The sequence below is a fragment of the Oncorhynchus keta genome, chromosome 12, assembly GCF_023373465.1.
Source record: "Oncorhynchus keta strain PuntledgeMale-10-30-2019 chromosome 12, Oket_V2, whole genome shotgun sequence".
Lineage (NCBI taxonomy): Eukaryota > Metazoa > Chordata > Actinopteri > Salmoniformes > Salmonidae > Oncorhynchus > Oncorhynchus keta.
The window spans coordinates 39237213-39260861 of NC_068432.1; the positions used below are offsets into that span (position 1 = coordinate 39237213).

The window sequence follows — 23649 nt, forward strand, 5'->3', positions numbered from 1 at the left end:
CGGATCGGGGCACCACCAGTACAGAGCTTGCTCAAGAATGGCAGCAGGCAGGTGTGAATGCATCTGCACGCACAGTGAGGCGAAGACATTTGGAGGATGGGCTGGTGTCAAGAAGGTCAGCAAAGAAGCCACATCTCTCCAGGATAGACATCAGGGACAGACTGATATTCTGCAAAAAGTACAGGGATTGGACTGCTGAGGACTGGGGTAAAGTCATTTTCTCTAATGAATCCCCCTTTTGATTGTTTGGGGCATCAGGAAAAAAGCTTGTCCGGAGAAGACAAGGTGAGCGCTACTATCAGTCCTGTGTCATGCCAACAGCAAAGCATCCTGAGACCATGTGTGGGGTTGCTTCTCAGCCAATGGAATGGGCTCACTCACAATTTTGGCTAAGAACACAGCCATGAATAAAGAATGGTACCGAAACATCCTCCGAGAGCAACTTCTCCCAACCATCCAGGAACAGTTTGGTGACGAACAATGCCTTTTCCAGCATGATAGAGCACCTTGCCATAAGGCAAAACTAATAACTAAGTGGCTCGGGGAACAAAACATCAATATTTTGGGTCCATGGCCAGGAAACTCCCCAGACCTTAATCCCATTCAGAATTTGTGGTCAATCCTCAAGAGGCGGGTGGACAAACACAAACCCACAAATTCTGACAAACTCCAAGCATTGATAATGCAAGAATGGGCTGCCATCAGTCAGGATGTGGTCCAGAAGTTAATTGACAGCATGCCAGGGTGGAGGTCTTGAAAAAGAAGGGTCAACACTGCAAATATTGACTCTGCATCAACTTCATGTAATTGTCAATAAAAGCCTATGAAAGTTATGAAAAGCTTGTAATTATACTTCAGTATTCCATAGTAACATCTGACAAAAATAACAAAAGACACTGATGCAGCAAACTTTGTGGAAATGAATATTTGTCATTCTCAACTTTAGGCCATAACTAGACATCAAAACTATGAAATCAAACATATGTAATCATGTAGTAACAAAAAGTATTAAACAAATCAAAATATATTTGAGATTCTTCAATGTAGCCACCCTTTGCCTTGACAGCTTTGCACACGTTTGGCATACTCTCAACCATCTTCACCTGGAATGCTTTTCCAACAGTCTTGAAGGAGTTCCCACATATGATGAGCACTTGTTGGCTGCTTTTCCTTCACTCTGCAGTCCAACCCATCCAAAACCATCTCAATTGGGTTGAGGTTAGGTGATTGGAGGCCAGGTCATCTGATGCAGCACTCCATCACTCTCCTTCGTCAAATAGTCCTTACACAGCCTGGAGGTGTGTTGGGTCATTGTCCTGTTGAAAAACAAATGACAGTCCCACTAAGCGCAAACCAGATGAAATGGCGTATCGCTGCAGAATGCGGTGGTAGCCATGCTGGTTAAGTGTGCCATGAATTCAAAATAAATCGGTGTCTCCAGCAAAGCACCATCACACCACCACCTCCATGCTTCACGGTGGGAACTCCACATGCGGAGATCATCCGTTCGCCTACTCTGCGTCTCACAAAGACACGGCGGTTGGAACCAAAAAGCTCAAATTTGGACCAAAGGACAAAGGACAGATTTCCACCAGTCTTTAATGTACATTGCTTGAGGTTCTTGGCCAAAGCAAGTCTCTTATTGGTGTCCTTTAGTAGTGGTTTCTTTGCAGAAATACGACCATGAAGGCCTGATTTACAGTCTCCTCTGAACAATTGATGTTGATGTCTGTTAATTGAACTCTGTGAAGCATTTATTTGGGCTGCAATCTGAGGTGCAGTTAACTCTACTGAACTTATCCTCTGCAGCAGAGGTAACGCTGGGTCCTCCTTTCCTGTGACAGTTTCTTCATAACGCTTGGTGGTTTTTGCGACTGCACTTGAAGAAATTTTCTTAACATTTTCTGGATTGACTGACCTTCGTCTTAAAGTAATGGACTGTTTCTCTTTGCTTATTTGAGCCATAATATGGACTTGGTCTTTTACTAAATAGGTCTATCTTATGTATACCACCTCTACCTTGTCACAACACAACTGATTGGCTCAAACGCATTAAGCAGGACAGAAATTCCACAAATTAACTTTTAACAAGGCACACATGTTAAATTAAATGCATTCCAGGTGTCTACGTCATGACGCCGGTTGAGCGAATGCCAAGAGTGTGCAAAGCTGTCATTAGGGCAAAGGGTGGCTACTTTGAAGAATCGTTTTGTGTAACACTTTTTTTGGTTACTACATGATTCCATATGTGTTACTTCATAGTTTTGATGTCTTCACTATTATTTTATAATATAGTAAAAATAACGAAAACCCTTGAATGAGTAGGTTTGTCTAAACTTTTGACAGGTACTGTATATCGTGCAGGAATAATATAGTCTTAAATGAATGGAAGTGTTCTCCATCTAATTGTATGTACGGTATGTGTGTCCGTGTCCAGGTGCGTCTGAGCCCCGTAACATGGCCTACATGAGCCGGCTGGGCATATGGGGGGAGGGGACCCCCTTCAGAGAGTTTAGCAACTTCATTCAGGCTGTGGAGCGCCGGTGAGCGAGACACACTAGTAACTCTTCGTAGTGGTGCAGAGTATGTGTCTTTTAAAAAACAGCCACAAAATGGATGCAGCAAGCCACCTTAAAGTTCTGACTTGCAGATGGAATCTGTAGAGGCAGAACAGAACGTCTTCAACCCATTAGAACTGTTACAAAACACGAATATGCCAATAAGTCTGTTGGTAGGACAACTTCTCCTGCAAAGTCTTGTTACACCTCACCTTCTCTATACCTATTGATATCTAGTATATCACAAATTACATTTATCCTTAACTAAATACCTATTCCAAAAAAGTTTAAATCCTCCCTTGTATTGCCTTGTCCTCAGAGGTGTGGGTGCTATGGAGATAGTTGCCATGGATATGAAGCTGAGGGGGATGTACATCGCCAGGCAGCTGAGCTTCACGGGTGTCACGTTCAAGATTGAGCAGGTTCCTTTGACAACCCACTACATCAAGATGTACAACAAGTCTGTACACCTGGTAAGGAACCTTGACCTAATCCCAAACCTAAACATAAGTTTTCCCTGGGCTCTTTTCAGTAAGCTTGAAACGGAAACTGTTGTTTTAACCCCGTCCTCTCCATGTTTCAGTGGGTGGCTGCGCGGGAGAAGTTTCAGGCGGCTGCTAACCTGATGGATGCAGAGCAGCGGATGAAGAAGTCCATGTGGGGTCAGTTCTGGTCGGCCCACCAGAGGTTCTTCAAGTACCTCTGCATTGCGTCCAAGGTCCGCAGGGTGGTGCAGCTCGCCAGGGAGGAGGTCAAAAACGGAAAGGTGGGTGGGAGGTTTCAGAAGGTAGAAAGATGAGATTGTTATTCCAGGAATCTTACATTTTCTGACTTCAGATTTTAGAGATCAGGAATACTTTGTCATTACTGCATATTGGTTCTGGTGTATTTGAGTTCCTGTGGTTGGTTTGAGGAGAGGTGACTGGTGGTCTCCCAGACATTTAGCTGTTTACCGTCAGACTGTGTGCGACTCTCGTCCTGTCTTTCTCGCTCTCTGCAGTGTGTTGTGATTGGTCTCCAGTCGACAGGAGAGGCCAGAACACTGGAGGCCCTGGAGGAAGGAGGAGGAGAGCTCAACGACTTTGTCTCCACCGCCAAGTAATTTTGTATACTTGATTAGTCCATACGTGATGGACATGTCTTCTGCTTGAATCCAACCACTGATATACAAACACGCATACACACAAACCAGGGTTTCTGTTAGGAAAATGTGGCACCGGACATTTGAGAAATGTACTGGACCCATATGCATTGAGTGTATAACCTGATTAGGACGTCTACCCACGGTGCTCAGGATGACGGTAATTGCATTTAGACCATGGTAATTCATCTCAACAGAATATGCAAGTAAAGGATGCAATGACTTGTGACCTTACTGTGCACTTTGAAGATGTTAGAATTACTGTCCACATTTCCTTTTCCTCAGTCAACAAGACCAGTAACCAACAGCAAAGTCACTAGCCTATACATAGGCGACACGCAAGTTTCAAGTTTGGGGATGCACATTTTCGCCATAACAATGCACCTTTATAATAATGCATTCCATGCATCATCGCATTTACATCATCGCATGTAAAAAAGTCTACTCTTCGTCATGTGATGAGTAGATTGAATAGTCATAATGTAGTAATATACAATGCATTCAGAAAGTATTCATACCTCTTGACTTTTTCCACATTTTATGTTACAGCCTTATTCTGAAATGGGTTAAATAAAACAATTGTACTCATCAATCTACACACAATACCGCATAATGGGTTTTTAGAAATGTTAGGATTTTTTATATTTTTTCCCCTACATATTGTGTGTAGATCGATTGGGGGGGACTATTTAATCCATTTTTCTGTAACATATCAAGAGGTCTGAATATTTTCCGAATGCACTGTAAATCAATCACTGTTTGCAAAAAGAACATTCAATGCATGGCTGAATGTGTGTATCGTAGAGGCCTGGGCTATAGGCTATATCAAAAACATTTTATTTTCATGGGAAAAAACACATGGAGACATTACCAGATTGTTATTTTTTTATATCCCAAATGATGTGGTAGCCTACTCTGCTGACACTGACTAACAGATTAATAAAACCACGTTGTATGTATAATAGGCCTATGAGAAGGGGAGACACAAATAGAATGACATCCGTCTAAACTGGAGGAAGAAATTATTGTCCAAAAACTAACTTTAAAGTGGAACTGACCCAACAATGAGGGAGTGGATATGTGGAGTGCGCCCTCACCGGGGACATGGCCGATTTGCTCTGCTGGTGTCAATAAGATAAGTCTATAGGCCGACTGTTGTTCACTCTATTTAAGTAGAGAATTTTGATAAGACGTTAGTCTTTCTTTACAGTAATAGCCATTTGCTTTCCAAGCTGTTGTCCCACGATTGAATTTTAAAGTATTTCGATATGCCTGGCTGGGCCTCTACTTTTCACTGACAGTCACAATCATCTATTTGGTATTTGTGTGCACTGCTTTTCCTTCCGACTGTTTGTAATGCGATTTTAAAACTTGTTTATTTTTTAAGGCTAGACAACGCTAATGATCTTGTGTGGCCAAATCATGCTTTAGTGGCCTAATGAATGATTTTTTGTATTTCTCTATAGACCGGAGTAGGCTAAGTAATATTGGCAATATAATTCGATTTACTTAGGGAATGTTTCCCTTATGCTCGTAGGTGACGCGTCCATAAGGCTATGTCAGTCGATCATCCCACATAGTAGAAAAGTGTACCCATTCTATTGGTCAGACTGTTGAGAAGGAAATAGTCCAAACAGACTCGGGGACAGTTGTTGGACGGTAGATCCCAAATTCATCCAACCAGCAGGCCTAGGATACATAACACAATGTTGACAAAGCAATGAATCTGATGTGACAGATCATTCTGTTTTAAAATGTTGATAAACTATTTTTCTTTTTTAATTATTACCAGAGCAATGTGCACAAAGGCAGTAGGCTACTGGTTTCCATGGCATATGGAATGTCTTCATAAAATAACTTCCTCCACAGACATGGTGGTATTTTACCTGGGCTACTTTGAAGCAAGGTAAAACATGCCTCATAATGTTGTAAAATGTTCAGGTTTCAAACAATTAAGTAGCTCTGTTTTCAAAATGCATACTGCCTCCAGCACATTGCAAAGTGGTGTGTGACGCGCTGAGGGGAATATACCCACTCCAATTTAATTCCACTAAATTATGCAAATTAACCCATAGACTGATAAGCATGACCGGTCAAATGTATTTAAAGCAATAAATAGACCGAAAAGCATTATTTTGCCATGGGATTTTTTTCCGTTTCCCGGACAATTTTATTTATCGGCTTTTCAATTTTTTTTTTTCATGGACAAAAATAGTCTATTACCGGCTAACAGAAACCCTGACATACACATTAGGTTGGAGATTGGCTGGTCGTCTGTAGCTCAGTTAGTAGAGCATAACGCTTGCTATGGTAGTGGGTTCGATGCCCGGGACTGCCCATACGTAAAATGTATGCGTGCATGAGTAAGTCGCTTTGTGTAAAAGCATCTGCTAAATGGCACATATTAGGCTGGAGCAGAGGGCAGCCACAGTGCAGCACTCAATGAGTAGTTAAGTTCCTTGCTCAAGGGAACATATTGGGGAAACAACTTGGAATCTATTGAGCAGCTGTAAAGCTAGCTAGCTACATGCTAATGCCAGGTGTATGCTAGTACCATCTATAACAAGGTGTTTGCTCTCTTGCTCTTTCCCTCTCAGAGGTGTGCTCCAGTCCCTGGTAGAGAAGCACTTCCCAGCTCCAGACAGAGAGAAGCTGTTCAGCCTGCTGGGCATTGACCTGCCGGCCATGAAGATCCCCTTCCCCAGCGAGGCTGCAGCAGAGCAGAAGAGGAAAGGTACTCCAGGGCAGTTAGCCAGGAAAGGACAGTCATTGGGTCTGTAATGAGACAGTAAAGAGTTTGATCTCGGTGTTCTTCAGTTGGTTACTTTAGCAACAAGAGATCTCTTCATGCATTTCCAATGTTCTTTTTGCGTGAACCTGTGACTCATCGTAGGTGTTTTATGTAATGTTCTGGCTTACTGTTTCACATGAGAACTCTTTAAAAAAAGACCTCTGTCTCCCAACACTAATGTAGTGTTTTGGCTATGTTTACCAATGTTAATGTTCCCTCTCTCTCCTTCCCTGCAGGTGTCAACGTAAAGAAGGCAGAGAAGAGGAAGAGAAAATCAGGTGGTCTGTCGGGGAACAGCTCTGATGACAGCAAATCTGAAGAGTCTCATAAGGACGATGCGGAGAGTGACGACAGCTTCAAATCGGTCAGCTCGGGAGAAGATGACGAAGACGACTTCAATCCCTTCAAGGATGATTCCAGCGAGGATGAGGAGGATGGTGAGCGGGGGAGTTTGATTTAAGATTGATTATGAGCTAACCACCTACCTAAGTCTTATAATTTTTCCCACCTCCCAGACCCCTGGCTGTCTGGAAAGAGGAAAGGGGTGAAGAAATGCAAGGAGAAGAAGAAGAAGAAGAGCATTGACCCAGACTCTATCCACAGTGCCTTGTTAGCTTCTGGTCTGGGCTCCATCAGGCCTGCTTTCACCACCCCCCCAGTCAAGACCTCCAGCACACCTGCCATAGGTAAGTTAGTAGCAACAACACGCTTTCCGTAAGTGAGCGTGGAGTCGGACTTCTGTGCAAATCTCCCATTGCCATCAATGTATTCGCTACAGTCTGAGTTAGGATTGTATAACCAGCCAGCATGAGCAGATGACGATGAACATTCAACATTTTTTTGTATTTTTTACTCCCTCTTTCTTACCCCTCATATCCATCCATCAGCCAAGGTAGAGGTAGATGACAGCTGTATGACTAGTCAGGATGCTGTGGAAGATGCTCAGCAGATGAAGAGAGATCTGTTGGACCAGCTAGATAAGCTGGCTCAGGATCTACCTCCCAACACTCTGGATGAACTCATAGATGAGCTGGGAGGACCCGACAACGTGGCTGAGGTAATGGGTTCAATTAAATATGGATACAAAGAACAGTGGCCCAGGATCTGGACAAAATAAAATAAAAATTATTAAAAGAAGCTTAAAGTCCACTCATTGTTAACTGCAAATGTGTAAATGTTTTAAGCTAGAGATGGCCCTCTTGACTTTCTTATCATATGTTAGATTATTTTATTTGTTCTCACATCCTTTCTGTGTTCCAGATGACTGGGCGTAAAGGCCGGGTGGTCAGTAACGACGATGGCAGCATCTCCTACGAGTCTCGATCTGAGCTGGATGTTCCTGTGGAGATCCTCAACCTCACAGAGAAACAGAGGTTCATGGACGGAGAGAAGGTATGGGAGGATGGGAAGAGAGAAATAGGAGGAGAGAATGGAACAGTATTACCCCATGTTTCTGATTTAGGCGAGGGGTACAAGCACATTGACTTGAGAAATGTAGGTTGTGTGCAAGGCAGTGGGGGGCAGTCTGCTTGTTTGAGTCACATATCTATAGAATCAGTTGACTAGAGTAGTCACAAACGATGGCATAAAACCATTCCTAAGCTTGTTCTTCTCCCTCTCCAGAACATAGCCATCATCTCGGAAGCGGCCAGCTCGGGCATCTCCTTGCAGGCTGACCGGCGAGTAAAGAACCAGAGGAGGAGGGTCCACATGACCCTGGAGCTGCCCTGGAGTGCAGACAGAGCCATACAGCAGTTTGGTCAGTAAAGTATTTCTGGCTGTGGTTTCATTACTCCCATACAGTCTCAAGCACTGAGACTTAAAGATGCAGTCCGGGATCTTGAGCAGTTTCGCATATATTGTACGAATTGCAATCCGTCACATGTCATAAGAAATGGATGACATAGTACACAATTGTGACCAATTTAGGCTTGTGGGTGCTATTTTCAAAACCACTAGCAGATATTATACAAAACCTTTGACGTTTCACCAAGTGAAAATGCTATAGAAATTAAATCTAACTTTATTTTCACTCTATTCTTTTGGTGTTTACTTGTCTTGATAATGTGGCTCATGGTAGTTAATTTAGCTGGCGTGTCTCCTCTGGCTTTTCCCACTCTGATACAATGGGACCAGCAGGTGTGAGGTATTTAGACTAATTAAATGTGTGTTCTGCTTAATGGTGCCAATGTCTCTCTCTCAGGGAGGACCCATAGGTCTAACCAGGTGACTGCTCCTGAGTATGTGTTCCTCATCTCTGAGCTGGCTGGGGAACAGAGGTTTGCCTCCATTGTGGCCAAGAGACTGGAGAGCCTGGTAAAAATCTGTCCTGTCAGTGGTTCAATTGAGCTGAGCAGTGGAAAACGTGGATATTATCACCCATGTTTGAGCCACTGATGCTACATGTGATATGTGTGTTCCACAGGGTGCCCTCACCCATGGAGACAGAAGAGCAACAGAGACGAGAGATCTCAGCAGGTTTAACTTCGACAACAAAGTAAGCATATATACACTACCATTCAAAAGTTTGGTGTCACATAGAATTGTCCTTGTTTTTGAAAGAAGAGCAAATAGATCAGAAATTGTGTAAATGTTATAAATGACTATTGTAGATGGAACATTTTTATTTTATTTGATTGAATATCTACAGAGGCCCATTGTCGGCAACCATCACTCCTGCGTTCCAATGGCACGTTATGTTAACTAATCCAAGTTTAGCATTTTAAAAGTCTAATTGATCATTAGAAAACCCTTTTGCAATTATGTTAGCACAGCTGAAAGCTGTTCTGATTAAAGAAGCAATAAAACTGGCCTTCTTTAGACTAATTGAGTATCTGGAACATCAGCATTTGGGTTTGATTACTGGCTCAAAATGGCCAGAAACAAATAACTTTCTTCTGAAACTTGTCAGTCTATTCTTGTTCTGAGAAATGAAGGCTATTCCATGTGAGAAATTGCCAAGAAACTGAAGCTCTCATATAACGCTGTGTACTACTCCATTCATAGAACAGCGCAAACTGGCTCTAAGCTGAATAGAAAGGAGTGGGAGGCCCCGGTGCACAACTGAGCAAGAGGACAAGTACATTTAGTGTCTAGTTAGAGAAACAGATGCCTCAAGTCCTCAACTGGCAGCTTCATTAAATAGTACCCTCAAAACATCAGTGTCAATGTCAACAGTGAAGAGGCGACTATGGGATGCTGGCCTTCTAGGCAGAGTTCCAGTGTCTGTTCTTTTGCCCATCTTAATTTTGTTTCCTTTTCAGTCTGAGATGGCTTTTTCTTCTCGCAACTCTGCCTCGAAGGCCAGCATCCCGGCGTTACCTCTTTCTAAGTGACCCCAAACATTGAACGATAATGTACAACTAAATATAATTTGTATGTGTGTGTGGTTTCCTGTAGTTGTCGTTGTAACCTCCTTTCTTCTCCAATCCACAGTATGGCAGAAATGCTCTGGAGATTGTGATGAAGTCCATCGTTAACCTGGACTTTCCGTTAGTGAATCCTCCATCGAACTTCGAAGGGGATTTCTACAAAGGTATGTCTCGTGTGGACAGATTTTGGGACTCGGTTGTAGGATTTATGTCCCTATTTTGAGCCAAGGGAAATTCCGTTCTCCTGCTTAATACTGGGGATTCTTTCATGTCTAGAATTCACATGACTGGCTCAGTCCACAAGCTGAGTGAATCTATTTCTGGTGCATGGCTGTTGTCTTACTTCCATCTGTGGGCTCCTGGGTGGTCAGCGGTCTAAGGCACAGCATCTCAGTGCTAAAGGCGTCACTACAGACACCCTGGTTTGAATCCAGGCTGTATCACAACCGGGCTGTGATAGGGAATCCCATAGGGCGGTGCACAATTGGCCCAGCATCTTCCGGGGTAGGCCGTCATTGCAACGAAGAATGTTATTAACTTACTTGCCTAGTTAAACTTTAAAAATGTGGTTCTGTCTTCATCCTATTCCCTGGCAGAGATCCTTCATGGGTTGATCGGAGTGGGTCTGATCCATGTGGAGGACAGATCAGGGATCCTGTCTCTGGACAAAGGTGAGACTGGCTCTGACTTTAAGCCTTGTCAGATCACATTAAAAAGTATTAGACTGTACTGTTCTTTCCTCTCTTCTTCCCAGACTACAACAACATAGGGAAGTTCCTGAACCGTATCCTGGGGATGGCGGTGCAGGAGCAGAACGCTCTGTTCCAGTACTTTTCTGACACGCTGGCAGCCGTCATACAGAATGCCAAGAAGAATGGACGCTACGACATGGGCATTCTGGGTAAGACCGGAGAGGAATAGCCTTAAACCTTTTCTGTTAAAGGAGACTAATGTCAACTACTGTGAATGAGGGACTATACTCTAAATGACACCTACAATATTAAACTACCCAAGATTTCAGACTGGGTCTGGACAAAATGGCTGCTATGTGGATCTGATTAGTATTGTTTATCTCGGTCTCTTTCTAGACCTAGGTTCTGGGGATGAGAAGGTGAAGAAGATGGAAGCCAAAAAGTTCCTGACTCCAGGCTACTCCACCTCCGGACATGTGGAGCTCTACACGGTACAGCCGACCGTTGTTTCTCCTCACTAGACAGGAATAGAAACTGGTTTAACAAGGAACTCTCTTGCTACAACGGACCGGTAGCCATTTTCCATTTTGTAAATACTGTTTGTGTGTGTCAGGTGAGTGTGGAGAGAGGCATGGCCTGGGAGGATGCTACCCATGCCTGGGCTGAGCAGAGTGGACCCGACGATGGCTTCTATGTACAGGTACTAAAAGACCAACCAGACATTTCCTTATCTGTAGAGTTTGGCAAACACTACATATTAGCAGCAAATATGATAACATTCTGATTTTCATAGTTTTTATTGCCATAACATTTCCCTAGATTTAGTTTTGTTTTACAAACTCTAAATATTTTGCTGATCCCCCAGATAAGGAACAACAAGAAGACTGCTATCTTGGTGAAGGAGGTGAACAGTAAGAAGAGGCTGTTCCTGGTCTACAGACCCAACACAGGCAAACAGCTGAAACTGGAGGCCTATGCTGACATCAAGAAGAAGTGTAAAAAGGTGCTGTCAGATGATGCCAAGCAGCACTGGATGGATCAGTACCAGTCTTCAGCTGAGATCTGCTCTCATGCTTACTGGTTGGTGTTGTTTCTCATATGACTATAAAGTTGTAGTGGTGGTTTTGGCAGTTGTCAAGTTCACTAGCAGGTTTTACTCTTTACCCGTATAGTTTAATGAACTAGTCAGAAAAAAGGTTGACTCGTGTTTATTAACCCCTTCTCCTCCCTCCAGGCGTGGTAACTGTAAGAAGGTGTCGGTGGGTCTGCAGTGTGAGGTGGGTCTGCGCTGCAGGACGTACTACGTGCTTTGTGGATCTGTGCTCAGTGTGTGGACCAAGGTGGAGGGAGTCCTGGCCTCCGTCAGCGGAACCAACATCAAGATGCAGATCGTCCGTCTCAGGACGGAGGACGGGCAGAGGATTGTGGGTAAGTTGATGCTAGAAGTCTTTGGCAGAAGCAGTTTTTGAAAAATATATATTTTTAGTCGCAACCTGTAATGTATCTTACCAGAGGAGTATTGTACATAAGTAGAAGCTGGTCCCTCTCCTCCCCAACAAGTGAACTATAAATGAACAGATGTTGAAATGAGGTTGGACTACGAGGTAGCTAGAGAAGTGCATTATTTTCCTTTGTTCTAACGTGGTTATTTCCCATCTCTCGTGTCCAGGCCTGATCATTCCAATTAACTGCGTCTCTCCTCTGACCAACATCCTGTCGTCGTCTGACCAGTCTCAGCAACTGGCCGTTCAGCAGCAGCAGAAGTGGCAGCAGCTGCACCCTCAGAGCCTCAGCCACATGCATAACATGGGTTCACCACCCAGTCTGACCTGATGGGCTTCGACACTCATTTTCTCCTCCACACCCTGGGTTCTCGACCCAACCTGATGGGATACGACAACATTTCCATCTGAATCTCTACCGTGACACTACCCACCACCTCTTCTCCCTCTCCGTTCCTCCTAAGGTGCTGAGTTGTGGTTTTCCCTGAAGCTAAACCACGGTGACTAAGTTAAGATTTCAGGGTTTATGTCCAAAGAGGAGACAGTCTCCCTTTTGACATCCAGAGGAGTTGGCTTGACAAATAATATTCCTCTGAGATTCAGAGCTGAGGATTTAGAAGAGGCTGCGGTGATGAAGGGGGGAGAGTAGAGGACGCATGGAGAAGTGGCATTATTAAAAATGCCAGACTGTTTTTCCTGTTGCACCCCTCTCCCTCAGCTCTATGTAAACGATGGGGTGTGCCTTCTCTACTGACGGATGGGGGATGTCACCCAGGTTTTTGTTTTCTACAGGTGACTGGACAGTGCTCAGACAGTGCTCAGGTGTTCGTTAAGCTACACGTGATTTAAAAAAAAAAAAAATTTTAAACAGGTGTTTTACAAAATGTCTACCTGAGATGCATGACCACACACCAACTGCTTGCTTTCTTCATTTGAGATTTTACTCTATCACGACTCAAGTCTCAGGCATGATGACGACAACTCTCACCATAACTACATTTAAAATGGCACCCTATTCCATAGGTAGTGCAATTTCTGAAACAATCCTTGTTTCTATCAAACATTGGTGTATCCTTTCTACCGACAGAATTGTTTACAGCTTGACTATCAAGAATTGTGATTGTGCATGGTTTAAAATAACTTCATTTTCCTGCATTTATTCTTCTGCATTCAAAAGATGTTCAGAACGGGTTGTTTGATATGTGGCATCAGATTCGATATCTTGTACTATCAAACTACAGCAGATACACTCCTGGAGTGTTATTATACAACTGCACGTGAACCGACAGATCTTGTTTGTCAATACAAGCTGTCTAATAACACTACATTAAAAGCTAGTATTCAAGCTAGTTTGTTGTTGAATTCAAAACGGATCCCTTTTACCTCATGTAGGTGTGTAAATCTGAAAGGATTGGATCTGTGGTAAAGATTGCACCTTGGAGGCAAAGGTGGTATCAATTAGCATATTCACTGGTATCTATTTGATCCTGTAGGTCACATGTCAAACTCTTTGCACAGAGGGCCGAGTGTCTGCGTGTTTTCTCTCCCTTGTACTTGATTGATTAATTAAGGTCACTAATTAGCAAGTACACTCCCTTACCTGGTTGTCTGTCTTAATTAAAGGAAAAACCAGCAGACACTACTACCCTAGGCACTCCATGGAATGAGTTTGACACTACTGTCCTAGGCCCTTCATGGAATGAGTTTGACCCTACTGTCCTAGGCCCTTCATGGAATGAGTTTGACACTACTGTCCTAGGTACTTAATGGAATGAGTTTGACCCTACTGTCCTAGGCCCTTCATGGAATGAGTTTGACCCTACTGTTCTAGGCCCTTCATGGAATGAGTTTGACCCTACTGTCCTAGGCCCTTCATGGAATGAGTTTGACCCTACTGTCCTAGGCCCTTCATGGAATGAGTTTGACACTAAGTACCTAGGACCTAGGTACTTAATGGAATGAGTTTGACCCTACTGTCCTAGGCCCTTCATGGAATGAGTTTGACACTAAGTACCTAGGACCTAGGTACTTAATGGAATGAGTTTGACCCTACTGTCCTAGGGCCTTCATGGAATGAGTTTGACCCTACTGTTCTAGGCCCTTCATGGAATGAGTTTGACACTACTGTCCTAGGTACTTCATGGAATGAGTTTGACACTACTGTCCTAGGCCTTTAATGGAATGAGTTTGACACTACTGTCCTAGGTACTTCATGGAATGAGTTTGACACTACTGTCCTAGGTACTTCATGGAATGAGTTTGACACTACTGTCCTAGGTACTTCATGGAATGAGTTTGACACTACTGTCCTAGGCCCTTCATGGAATGAGTTTGACACTACTGTCCTAGGTACTTCATGGAATGAGTTTGACACTACTGTCCTAGGTACTTCATGGAATGAGTTTGACACTACTGTCCTAGGCCTTTAATGGAATGAGTTTGACACTACTGTCCTAGGCCTTTCATGGAATGAGTTTGACACTACTGCCCTAGGCCTTTCATGGAATGAGTTTGACACTACTGTCCTAGGCCCTTCATGGAATGAGTTTGACACTACTGTCCTAGGTATTTCATGGAATGAGTTTGACACTACTGCCCTAGGCCTTTCATGGAATGAGTTTGACACTACTGCCCTAGGCCTTTCATGGAATGAGTTTGACACTACTGTCCTAGGCCTTTCATGGAATGAGTTTGACACTACTGTCCTAGGCCTTTCATGGAATGAGTTTGACACTACTGCCCTAGGCACTTCATGGATATCTAAAACAGGTGTTTCAAACTCATTCCATGGAGGTCCTTGTAGTGTCTGCTGGTTTTTCCTTTTAATTAAGACTTAGACAACCAGGAGAGGGGAGTTTCTTACTAATTAGTTACCTTAATTCATCAAGTACAAGGGAGGAGCAAAAACACGCAGACACTCGACCCTCTGTGGAATGAGTTTGTCGTGTGACTCAGGATTCTTGGGATTGGGCACTTGTTCCCTCACTGATTCTGAACTGGAATCTAACCTCGAATCTCTACCAGTCAGCAACATTGCTGCTTGATCTCTGGTACTTTTTATCTGTTTTGTCACTTGAGACAGGATGTACAGGGGCGGAAGACTTTCTAAAAATATATTTTTTTTAAAATTAAGTGATGTAAAAAGCCTGAGTTTAGGATGCTACTTTGCTATACCAATGTGTATAGTGTCGTTTGGGCATAAGAAACGTTTTTTGCTTAAATAGCCGTTAACACTTGAAGGATGGTGTAATTTCATCTTTGCACGAGTTGCACTACTGACATGTTCTACAACAAATCTGTATTAAATGATTTAACGGAGTGCAAGATTTCTACCTCTTAATGACTAATAAATACCAAGGATAAAGTTAGAAAACTACAGTTTTCATATCATTCCTCAATGGCATTTTCCTCAACTATTAAAAAAGAAATCTGTATACTTAATTGTCCACGTTTTTTTATGATGTGCTGTACTCCTTAATCATCACCACTCATAACAGGTCCCCTCTACTTTGGTTTTTAGGCCATCACTTGGGGGTCAATCCCATCCCACAACTTCCATGGGGTAATGACGCTGAAAGCTATGATTGGGCAATAGAACGTGGCCGCTGCCTGTCCACCAATGGTCAAGAGAATGACCGGGTCCTGTACCACAAATTGGAGGGGTTACATCGTATCAGCACGGGCCCAATCACAGCTTTGAGAGAAGACGGGAGAATCTTCAGAAGAGGGGCCTCCAGTGCACGTGTGTTTGTAGTAGATAAGATTTTGTTTGATCTTTATGCTTAATATTTAGGTAAGAGGGAATTTATAGGAGGGGAAAGTGGCCAATTCGAGGCAACAATGGATGCGTCTCCAAATCCACAGACAAAGACAGGTAATCTTAAATTGACTTAGTTTTATATTGTTGTTTTTTGGCTGCGCTATGGTGGTCTACTACAAAGTGTTACGAACAAAAGCAATACTGTTGCACGAGTCGCTACCATCTGACCAACCGTGTAACTAGAAAGGTGTAGATTTTACCCCACGCTCTAGTATCACACGTTAGAGGAGATTGTATAGGCTAATTAAATTATTTATTTTTTACTTTTTGTTGTTTTGTTATAATTAAGACGAATCAAAATGAAATATTTTCTTAGTCCATTAGGCTTGAAATTCTACTAAAATGTTCTATGTGGTCTACAGATGTATTCTGTGCAGCCGGACAATTTAAAAATATTTTCAATAAAATAAATCCAACGTGAATTAGTTACAAAATATGTCATTTAAATAAACCTAAAAGTATTTTTGCTTTTCAAATGTACTGAAAGTTGTGTAAATCGCGTTGGAAGCATTTTCGGTCAGATTATCCGGGATTGTCTATTGTGGTGATAGAATGCATTGTGGGTGTCAATATAAAGTGACGGCCATATTTGCCGGGTGCCGTTGCTGTAAACAAAAAGTGAGAGACAGACGCTTCACTGAATTTGATTTTCGGGTCATTTTATTTCTTTAATTTACAATGTCTCTGGGAATGTCTTACAAACCCAATGTCCACCAGCACATTCCAGGAACTTCTGGGAACCAGGGTAAGGGAACAATATCGGTTAAACTCAACCATCCATCCGTTAAATCGAGTGTTAAATTCGGTCTTTTGGAGAATAACGTTACCTGGAGAAAGACCGTGTCTGTAGTTTTTGTCCAGTTATATATAGGGTCAGATCCTGGGAGCTAGGCTAATTCATATCCGCCATTATTACTAATGTAAAAAAGCCACATCCTCATCTTCATTGGCTATAACGGCAGAGGTGGGAAATTCCATATGTTCCGAAAAATAATCTCTTTCGTTCTGTGTCCCATGCCATCCTGGCGGGTGTCGTTACGTTGTGACAAAAATGTATCACTTTGGCTTCTTTAGTCAGCCCTGTTCCGCTTCCTCCATGATAGTCTTGTGGAGCTGTTGATTGATCTGCCAGGGATATTCCTTTATGAACCTTCGAGGACATCTAGTGTTTAACAAGGCTTATTGCATAAAAAACATGCGCACTACAACTGTGGCCATTGTTGGCTATGTGAACATGCAATATGTAGAATTTGTACTATCTGGTGAACGGTAATATCATATTTGACCCTATATTTGTTTGTATTTGTCTCCCAACAGTTGGGAACATTCCGTCTCCATCAGCAGCCAACTTGGCCACGTTGCAGTCCTACAGGCCGCTGGTGAACGATGTTTACGCGCCACCCTCCTTGGGCTTCACACAGGTTCAGGCATACACCCAAATTGCTTCTTCTAATTCTACAATGCAGGAAATAAAACTGACATTTTAAAACAAATGTGTAGTTACATCGTAGGTAACTCCTTTGGTAAAGTGACTTATTCCTCTCCTGTCCCTGTGTGGTCAGGGATCCAGCAGCAGCCAGGTACCCCAGAGTAAGTATTCAGAGCTGCTGGCCATCATCGAGGAGCTAGGGAAGGAGATCCGGCCCACCTACGCCGGCAGCAAGAGTGCCATGGAGAGAATAAAACGAGGTAATGTGGAAACTTCTGTAATAATACAATACCTCTATTGTGTGGTAACACAAACGGCATTATCTAGACTACACATTAGTCCTCTACCTACTAACTCTAACTTGGTTAGAGAGTTGTCATTCAGTCGGTGAATTACTGTTGTTCATTTTGGTGTAACCTACTTTTCCCCAAAGGTATCATCCATGCCAGGGGACTGGTGCGGGAGTGCTTGGCAGAGACTGAGAGAAATGCCAGGTCCTAGCTACAGAAGCACTACCCTCTCCTGTAGAAGAACCAATACTCTCACTCACCATGTCAAAGACCACTGCATGGCACATCCTCTAAAAAGAGGAATGGAAAACAAAATAAGGGATGGTTAAAAAGGTCAAGAAAATGTTTGTGAAAGGTTCAGATTTGAGAAAAGGAGGGAAAGGGGACACTAGAATAGAATTCAGAATTCAACGGATTTGGTTTTTGTTCATGCCCCGTTTTGGGGTCACAGTTTCCTGACTTCATATTTAAAATTAATAGTAATTTTTGCATGCAAACGTATGGGTCAATCATGGCCTTCAGTTAATTGTAGACATTGCATGGCTTGTACCGGATTAGACTAGGAGAGGAACACTTTTTGGTAGATGTTGGTCTGAATTCCAGACCCTTAATGGTTGAACAAGTGAAGGACAGAAATGTGCCAAATACATTTGTTCATTCATGTTGAGGTTCTTTTTTGGGATCAATAATGAAAATGCTGTTACTTGCATCTTTGTATGTATTTATTACTTGTGTAATAAAATGTATTTTCAATACAAATGTAATTGTTTTGAAAATGTGTGAAAACAACCCTAGTGGTCTCCTATAACCTTGCTCCTTAGGAGGAAAATACAGATATATCACCCAACTTGAATAGATTAGAAGGTGGCTATTGAGAGGAAGTAGGCTGTCATTGTTAAGTCAACTTGTCTTGGTTGAATAGAGGGAATATACTGTTGGATGGACATATCAGGAAAATAGCAAGCAGGACCACTGATTTAGGCTCATCTTCAGTGATTAATTCCTTGGATATTGCATAACCCAGCAAGATTTAGGCAATAAGCACTGATTGAACTAATTGGCCAGTGGTGAACAGCAATACATGTTGTCACGGATAATGAATGAATTTGAAACTTGAACAGGGCCCGAGAGAGACTAGTATTTACCATGAATACGGGATATAACACATTAAGTAGACGTAACTATCCATTTTGGAATCGCAGATAACAATGTAACATGAGCAATTGCACATTTGTAACGTAACAATTTGGTATCCTTGCACGTTTCATTGGACGTCTACCCTTGCAGCGAATGTGTCACTTACTACAAGTTCTGCCAATCATGCCCATTGTTGTGTACTGCAATTGTGCATCTTAGCCAGTCATAAGGCTTAAATAAGAGAGACAGCCAATCAGGTAACTCGTGTTCTATTTCATTTGGCCAATTAGACATTGCGTTATGTTTTGCCATTGAACATTGTGCTGCAGCACTGCTAGCCCGAGTAAAAACTACATTAGATGCAGTAGACTAGCTGGTTAGTATTGTTGAGAGGCAATATGGGTGAAGTTACGTTACAAGTTAACTGGTAAGTTAATGGTAGCTTTATTTATCATCTAAATCACCTACTTTACACATTAACTGAATCGATTATGTGCTTATTGCGCGTATAACTAAGGCGCTAGTTTCAATCATTGTCAATATGTAACGTTCGCTAGCTAACGTTACACGTAAACGTTGAAGCCTGCAAACTTGTCAGTTAGGCTAACATGGTTAGCTAGCTAGACAGTAGGATCCAGCCAGCAACCAAACTGGAAACTGGCCAGGCAATCAATAGGTTGATACTGTATTAGCGAGCAGAAGGGTACTTACTAGCTACGATATCCAGGCATATTTCGCTGGATAGCTATGTAGCGGGGTTTATTCCCTTATCAAGGAGAGAACAATATTACATCAAAGCAGCTGGTCGTGTTGACAGTGGAGGTTATGTTGCATGGTCAGTTTTTGTGACGTGATGCCATTCATGCAAGCTTCCTTCCCTGTGAGCTATTTAATGGAAGCTATGACAGCTTATCTGTTTAATGCTGGTTAATGCTCTTGTCAGCTATATATCGCAAGCCTTCTCTAAGCTGATCCAGATGTATGCAAGTTAATCTGCCCCAGTGAAATTGAAAGTTTTCATCTCACATCACAGCCCTGGTTACTGTCTGTCTGGAGTTTAAAGGGACAGTTCACCCTGAAGTCCATGTTTGTCATATGTTACTTTAGACCTTTCTCCTCTATCTCCTGCAGGTATTAGACCCTCCCACTCTATCTCCTTGTAGGTTGAGGGGGAGCTGTCTCCCTCCTTCCACCCATTCATTGACCCCCTCTATCTCCCCTGTAGGTATCATACTCTTCCCCAGGTCGTGAGTCCATAAGCATGTCCACAGATGACAGTATCTCTGAGGATGTTTCAAGCCTGAGCCACTGCCTTGGCGATGCCAACGGGGAAGGGGGCAAGGAGAGTGAGTCCTCAGAGGGCACCTCAGCAGCCTCGGGTCTGGGGCTTGGGTTGGGGCTAGCCGGGCCGGAGGAACGCAAAATCACCTCCAAGACTGTAGAGGGGGCTGTGGATGGGAGAGCTTATGACATGACCCCAGCATGCAGCCTCCCCCAGAAGATCAGGTGTGTGTAGAGACTGGTCTCTCTGACTGGAGGTGTTAATGTAAGAGGTATGGAAAGTACAATCCATCCTAATCCCTTGTCCTAACTCCTGTGTGTTGTGTTCCTCAGGAGTCTGTGTCTCAGTACGGAGGAGGTCTTTGTGTCTGGGAAGTGTCTTCCCTTCATAAACCCCTCCTCCCTGGAGACCCTCAGGGCCCTGGTCCAGGAGATACAGAGTAGTGGGGAGACTGACCCGGAGATGTGGAAGGACTGTGAGGTAGGAATGTGTCTGTTTGGCAGTGTTGGTGTGTAACTACAAGATAGGTGGACAACACGGATATGTAGGAGATTTTGTATTTAGTGTGGAAGGACTTTCAAGTAGTAATACAGCAACTGATGGAGAAATCTCCATGGCAATTCATTTTTCAGAGAAGTGTGTGTTCTCTGAACTTCTCCCTGTGAAGGGTGACGTTGGGGTTAGCTGGCATGGTCATTATTCTCCTGCAGTGTGTTGGGCAGCCTCATCTCTCTTCAGTCGCTTCTGCTGTCTCTGTGGATCTCAGCTGACCGCACACAAAGATACATGCACACAATCGGCCCCCAGACTGCACACATCACACCACTGCAGCTGATCTCTTCAGACACGGGAGATGATTTGTGATGCAGCAGTGCCATCTCATCTCACACATAGAGGAAAATACACCTGGGAGATACATAGTACTGTATTCCCCAGCTTTGAATACAGGGATCTTTCTCAATTGTCTTAATGACCTGCCCTTGTCTCCTCTTGTTCATTTTTCCTGATCTAAAAAAAACACATGCTAGATTTCACGTGTCTAGTTTAGACTATTGTTCTGAAGCCCAGTTCTGGTATTGTACCCTGAAATATCTATATTTCAGTCTCAAAGGGAATCTGTTTTTTTTTATGGGCTGTAATATCAGGTGCATACCCCCCTCCCTGGGTGCATGGCATAGTACAACGGTTTCCCCCTTCTCACGTCATAACTGGAGCACAGCTGCTTCCGGGTGCGCCTCGCGCACACACACACACACACACTCAGACCCCAGCTGCGAGCCTAACTCCCAGCTGTCACTATTCTACCCTCCAATCAGAACACTGACTATTTGCTATATTTATATTCACGCTGGACACCCATACTTCCAAGAACAACTCTTCCAATGCTGTGTCTTGTGCTATGGTTTACAGACCTAATGTTGAAGATGTGTTTGTTGAACAGGGCCGATGGCTGCATCTGTTTCAGCTAGTAGAGAAACAATACCAAGAGCAGATCTTGGCTCAGCAAGAACAGTACCAGTGCCAAATACAGGTCTGTACTACTATACTTGGCCTCTTCTAGAATACCCGATGATGTATGTAATGATGGCTGTTTACACTGTGATTGTTTTTCTCCTCCAGCTGATTCAGGATGAGATCAAAGCCTTAGTTCAGCTCCAGAACCGCCAGACCAGCACACAGACGCACCACGATTGCCCATATACCCCTACTGCTACCACCAACACACAGACACATCACGATTACCCATCTACTCTGTCTGTCACACAGACACACCCAGACTACACCTCTTCCCCTGTTGTTACTACCAAGGACTACCCTTCACCCCCCACTTCCAAACCCAACCATCCCTCAACCTGCACGGACCCTCCCAATGGGAACTCGCCCCTCTCTGTTCCCCTCACCTCCCTCTTTGTCCCCCAAACCATTTTGAGCTCCACCTCCCCTCAACCCCCACCCCCCCGGCCAGAGCCGGTCACCCTAGGAGAGAGGTGTGCTGATGGGGCAGGGACGGTGCTATGCAGTGGGTACGGGACCCTATCGGCCTGGGGCACAGGGCTGGAGGGGACAGTGACTCTGGGGGGAGCAGAGGAGACAGGCCAGGTCGAAGAGGAGCCTAGCTGGTCCCTTCACCTCCAGGACGACACAGACATCACTCTGATTGGCCAGGAGGGTCAACAGAGGAGCGCCTCTGCCAATGAGGTGGCTCCTAGAGCCAATCCTAGTCCACCACCTGAGCAGCAGAGAACCTCCAGCCAACCGCTGACATCCTGGGCTCAAAGACAGAGACGCAGCAAACCCAAGAAGAGCAGGCTAGGGCAGGCCCAACATCCCCAGGCCTCCCCCTCACCCCTTCAGGCCCCGTACCTGGGCCAGAGTGACCCTCAGTCCTCTTCCCCCCAGGAGCAGCAGCCCAGCTCCAGGAAGAGCCCCAGAGACAGCCCCCTGGACGACATTGACCTCCAGGACCAGGTATGCCTAGCACCGGCCTGTTCCATTACAATTTATTGTAGCTAGATAATTTTATCTTTGGATTACTAGAGTCAGTATAGTGCTCTGGCATTTTGTTATATCACCATGTATTTTGTCTGTGTGTGTCACTGTTATGGAGCGACTTCAGTGCCAACAGAAATTGTATTTGAATTTTATAATTTATAATTTGTGTTAGGATATTGAATTTGAATGTAATATTTTTGGATGTTTAATGCACAAATTGAATAATTTAATTCATAAATGTAACTTGTATTTAATGATTTGAAACTCAATGAATATTGCATTCAGTTTAAAATGTTTTATTGAATATTCAAATTCAATATTTATATGTTCAGTTTCAATATGGTAGATATATGGTAGATATTGCATTTGTTGACTGTGTATCAAGTTTTCAAACCATCCATTTCAAGTTAATCAAAGTTTCATATATTCAACTTCTCATATGCATTCAGATTCAGTTCTCTAAATTCAGATTCAAAACCAGAGACGACATCCTGGTACTTTTCCAGCCAGGAATCAAACGCTCTCTGTGGTAACAGAAGCTTCTGGTGGATTCTGAAGCCAATGTGCCATGCTGTATTTATGTTCTTCTTATGAATTTGTCTCTAGCGTTTGAATCGCTTTGCCTATAAACTATTATGACCCCATTGCTGAAACCTAAGAGACTCTAGAGCATGAATGCGTTTTCTGTTCTCCTCTATGATGATCACAGGCCATACTATATGTGTCACAAAAATGATTTGGCTGCCATAAGAATACAGTTGAAGAGCAGTCATAGTCCTTCTAAGGATAGCCTTTCCACTCTCTATTTAATCTTGCTCTTGTGACTGACTGGGTTCGAACCAGGTCTCCTGCGTGTCATGAGACTGTGTTAGCCCACTTAGATAAAGCCCATGGGGATTTTTTTAGGAAGCTAACACAAGTCTTCAAGTCTCCAGCAAGGTCGGTTACCACCTCGGTTACATTTCACCTCCCTTTGACCTCTTACTCAGATCACGGCACCAATATAACTGACTGGGTTCTAAATCAGGCCTACTGCATAACAACAACCCTTTCTGTGGCAAACAGAAGGATCTGTGCACCTCATTTAATGAGAGTGTGACAGAGGTGGTTTGGTGATCCAGCCATGTGAGGAGTAGCCTCGTA

General features: G+C 43.5%; 3 protein-coding genes across 56 annotated transcripts in view; all 3 read left to right on the forward strand.

Moving 5' to 3' along the window:
* LOC118391487 (protein strawberry notch homolog 1-like) overlaps positions 1–15496 on the forward strand; it is a 33318-nt gene extending 17822 nt beyond the window's left edge. The window contains exons 14-36 of one of the 49 annotated variants that reach the window (XM_052458244.1): positions 2438–2543; positions 2878–3031; positions 3142–3324; positions 3559–3656; positions 6297–6433; positions 6727–6927; positions 7006–7176; positions 7378–7547; positions 7751–7882; positions 8114–8249; positions 8694–8806; positions 8916–8987; positions 9926–10025; positions 10458–10532; positions 10616–10762; positions 10950–11044; positions 11167–11253; positions 11419–11633; positions 11788–11981; positions 12223–13814; positions 14153–14440; positions 14549–14620; positions 14693–15496. In XM_052458244.1, coding sequence (XP_052314204.1) covers positions 2438–2543; positions 2878–3031; positions 3142–3324; positions 3559–3656; positions 6297–6433; positions 6727–6927; positions 7006–7176; positions 7378–7547; positions 7751–7882; positions 8114–8249; positions 8694–8806; positions 8916–8987; positions 9926–10025; positions 10458–10532; positions 10616–10762; positions 10950–11044; positions 11167–11253; positions 11419–11633; positions 11788–11981; positions 12223–12386 — 2750 coding nt within the window. In that variant the 3' untranslated portion in view covers positions 12387–13814; positions 14153–14440; positions 14549–14620; positions 14693–15496. Of the gene's footprint in view, positions 1–2437; positions 2544–2877; positions 3032–3141; positions 3325–3558; positions 3657–6296; positions 6434–6726; positions 6928–7005; positions 7177–7377; positions 7548–7750; positions 7883–8113; positions 8250–8693; positions 8807–8915; positions 8988–9925; positions 10026–10457; positions 10533–10615; positions 10763–10949; positions 11045–11166; positions 11254–11418; positions 11634–11787; positions 11982–12222; positions 13815–13850; positions 13965–14152 lie in introns of those variants that run through there. The other 48 variants (XM_052458243.1, XM_052458248.1, XM_052458249.1 and 45 more) reach the window with 48 other exon arrangements.
* Positions 15497–15580: 84 nt separating this feature from the next.
* On the forward strand, positions 15581–18353 carry LOC118391488 (cyclin-dependent kinase 2-associated protein 1). Of its 2 annotated transcripts, none has more exons than XM_035782936.1 (4): positions 15581–15929; positions 17193–17296; positions 17438–17564; positions 17738–18353. In XM_035782936.1, exons 1-4 carry the CDS (start codon positions 15896–15898, stop codon positions 17803–17805), a joined length of 333 nt encoding a protein of 110 aa, XP_035638829.1. In that variant the 5' UTR covers positions 15581–15895; the 3' UTR covers positions 17806–18353. The 2 variants fall into 2 exon arrangements, with proteins under 2 accessions (XP_035638829.1, XP_035638828.1); XM_035782935.2 differs by lacking the exon at positions 15581–15929 and adding an exon at positions 16452–16620.
* A 660-nt stretch (positions 18354–19013) lies between these two features.
* Positions 19014–23649, forward strand: part of LOC118391489 (M-phase phosphoprotein 9) — an 82714-nt gene continuing 78078 nt past the window's right edge. For 4 of the 5 annotated variants that reach the window (XM_052458289.1, XM_052458290.1, XM_052458293.1 and 1 more), the window contains exons 1-5: positions 19014–19158; positions 19957–20237; positions 20346–20493; positions 21455–21544; positions 21634–22482. In XM_052458289.1, the coding sequence (XP_052314249.1) occupies positions 19993–20237; positions 20346–20493; positions 21455–21544; positions 21634–22482 (1332 nt within the window). In that variant the 5' untranslated portion in view covers positions 19014–19158; positions 19957–19992. The remainder of the gene's footprint in view (positions 19159–19956; positions 20238–20345; positions 20494–21454; positions 21545–21633; positions 22483–23649) is intronic. The other variant, XM_052458291.1, reaches the window with a different exon arrangement.

Excerpts from the sequence above, each read along its gene's own strand:
- LOC118391488 (XM_035782935.2), top strand. The coding sequence starts at position 16,554 with ATGTCTCTGGGAATGTCTTACAAACCCAATGTCCACCAGCACATTCCA. Across the intron at positions 17,297-17,437 it reads CCTCCTTGGGCTTCACACAG|GGATCCAGCAGCAGCCAGGT; the intron begins GTTCAGGCATAC and ends CTGTGTGGTCAG. Across the intron at positions 17,565-17,737 it reads CATGGAGAGAATAAAACGAG|GTATCATCCATGCCAGGGGA; the intron begins GTAATGTGGAAA and ends TTTTCCCCAAAG.